We start from the raw sequence: 2,867 nt of genomic DNA, 5'->3' as shown, positions 1-2,867 counted from the left end.
AAACTTTGCAGTTTTAAGTATAGGACTTAGAGAGTATTTTCTGAAAATCACAAGTATTAATTTCGGTATTACTAAAAATAATCAAGATTTTAGGAATATTAAAATATCTCCTTATCACATCGATAATGAACCGTAAGAGCTTGATGAATTTGACGAAATTATTATATCAGGAACTGACCAAGGTCAGAGCTGATAGGTAAGATGCAAGCACAGGAGCGTTACAAGCTTTTGTGTTTCTAGTTTACGTAGTCAATTTTGTATATCAACTCTAGTTTACGGTATTTTTCAGCAGAATTTCGATGAGGTCGCTTTCGAATGGGTCAAAATTTATATTGCCAACTATACAAGAGTGTGAGTAGTGTTTACACTGTGTAAGTTTTGCAAAAATGAATTTTTTTCGTATTTTTGCATCAGTGAAATCGCAGAAGACCAAAAAGTTGGGATTTGATCATGGGTACAAGCCAGTACCTAAAGATAGGAGTTACTTGAGTAAGTATGTTCCTAAAATTGAAGACTTACCCCCTAGAAGTATGCAAGATAGTTTCATGGAGGGTACAATACCTCTGTCTTCAAATGAAATACTTCAAGAAAAATACATCACCTTTCTGGGACATGTGAGAATTGGCAGGCTTCTGGAAGATATGGACATTTTTGCAGGTTAGTGGCAAATTCAAAATAAACATTCAAATATATTTATCTAGATTGGTTATGTTTTTCTCTTATCATGTAAATATTGTGGAGCCATAAATTACTCTTGAAGAACACTTCTCATAGAATCTTATGTAATCTCTCTTAAAATATTTTCAAGTCACAAAAAATGGAAAAACAAAGGTTTTCAAAATTCTCTTATGAGAAAAATTTAAAACTGAATTCCAGGATTTTTTACAAAAATCAGGTTCCCTCTATTTCTATCCTATTAAATCAGTGTCGAATCCAGGGGAGATATTACCCTCCGGAATATGTCTTAAACCCCCAAAGAAAAAGCTTATCTCTCAAAACCAAAAAATTTTTTTGACTATCCCCCCTTATTCAACAATCAAAATGAATTCTAGTTTTTCAATAGTGAGAAATATAATACAATAACTTTGTATGAATTGTCTTCAATGACGAGATCAAAGGCCAATCTGTTTTTCAAGCACTATAAAATTTTTATTGCAGTTTTTGTGGCTTACAAACATATATATGCTCCAACATTACCTGATGACATCCCAGCACCTTACACTCTAGTCACAGCAGCTGTAGACCAAATTGATTTCACAGATTTTGTCCCTAAGGTAAATATATAGGTAGATTTTAATCAAGATACCTTATTTAGGAGGTGTTTTTCAGCCTAATGAGGATATTAAATTGTCTGGTCATGTAAGCTGGGTTGGAAAATCTTCCATGGAAGTTGTTGTTTGGCTTGAACAACAACAGCATGGTGTATGGCATAAAATAACCAGAGCTCTTTTCCTCATTGCTGCTAGAGACGCAACTTGCAAGAAAGCTGCACACGTAAATACACTTGTTCCTTCGAATAATTATGAAAGGCAAATGCTAGAAGGTGGAGAATCTAGAAAAAACCAAAGAAGAAAAAATATGCAGGAACATGTATCGAAAGTTGTTCCTACGGCAGAGGAACAGCAAATCATCCACGACCTTTATATGTCAACGGTTGAAGGAGATGATCTAACGACAAGGAATACTAAATTTCCTGGAGGGTTGGTAGCCATGGAAAAATGTACAATTTCTAATGTGATTTTTTCCCATCCCGAAGACAGAAATATACATAATACAGTTTTTGGTGGATTTATAATGAGGAATGCCACAGAATTAGCTTGGATCTTGGGTTTCCAATTCAGTAAATATCGTCCTTATCTAAAAAGTATTAGTGATATCAGCTTTGACACTCCCATAGCTGTCAATTCTTTGATTCAGATGGAGGCAATTGTGAATTACACTTATATGAATTTTTATCAGATAATAGTTCATGTCAAAGTCTTAGATCCGGTAAAGGGTCAAGCATCTAAAACTAACACGTTTAATTTCACCTTTGAATCTCCAGACACTGTTAGACAGGTTTACCCAAAGAGTTACCATGAAGCCATGTTGTATGTTGATGGAAAAAGGCACTTTGATCTTGTTATGTCTGGTGATCATGGTAGTAAAGTGGGAGATTTGATAGACAAATATAATTCTAACTTGACCAGTAAGCTTTAAAGGGCCATATTCTCAATTTATTATTAGGTAATTGGTAATAATTATGTGTGCTTTTCACATTATATATTCACCACTTTAGGATGAGTATTCAGTACTTATAATTTGAATTATTTTATTTATTAGGTTGTATGAGGAAAAAATCAGATAAGAGATTTATATGGAATATTAATATACAGGGTTTGAATTAATAAGTTGAAAAAATTTAAGAGATGATTCATAGTCGAAAAATGGGGGTCAGATATTTGAAAAACATTTGGATGCAGCAACTTGATAATGAATTATTCTTTCTCAGAAATAATTAGTTTTACGAAAAACTTACAAGGGTGACTTTTTCTGCCCCTTTGCAAAATAATGTTATTCTTGTGACTTGATTTTTGAGAATATATTAAAAAACTGTTTTTGTGGCATGTTTGGGGATCAAATACATTTTTTAATTTGAAATACCCACCCTATTTTTGATAAAGAATCATAACTTTCTCATTTATTTATTATATATGTATGCATATATTGAAGGATTGTGATATTTGAAATTATGGTATTGGGTATGATTGAATAAAAAAATAATTGTATTATATTTTTATTGAATGTTTGAGATATGAGTAAGTACAGTTGCTTTCAATAATTGAATGGATATTATTATTTATTAACAGTATGTATTATTAATTGTT

The 2,867-nt window shown here is 32.0% G+C and overlaps 1 protein-coding gene across 2 annotated transcripts; it reads left to right on the top strand.

Moving 5' to 3' along the window:
• LOC123678185 (acyl-coenzyme A thioesterase 9, mitochondrial-like) lies at positions 1–2,323 on the top strand. Of its 2 annotated transcripts, none has more exons than XM_045615070.1 (5): positions 1–196; positions 293–351; positions 415–657; positions 1,159–1,274; positions 1,330–2,323. In XM_045615070.1, exons 1-5 carry the CDS (start codon positions 126–128, stop codon positions 2,197–2,199), a joined length of 1,359 nt encoding a protein of 452 aa, XP_045471026.1. In that variant the 5' UTR covers positions 1–125; the 3' UTR covers positions 2,200–2,323. The 2 variants fall into 2 exon arrangements, with proteins under 2 accessions (XP_045471026.1, XP_045471025.1); XM_045615069.1 differs by having other exon boundaries at positions 290–351.
• Positions 2,324–2,867: the final 544 nt, after the last annotated feature.

Source organism: Harmonia axyridis, chromosome 4, assembly GCF_914767665.1.
Source record: "Harmonia axyridis chromosome 4, icHarAxyr1.1, whole genome shotgun sequence".
Taxonomy (NCBI): Eukaryota; Metazoa; Arthropoda; class Insecta; order Coleoptera; family Coccinellidae; genus Harmonia; species Harmonia axyridis.
This window is presented reverse-complemented; position numbering and strand designations above follow the sequence as displayed.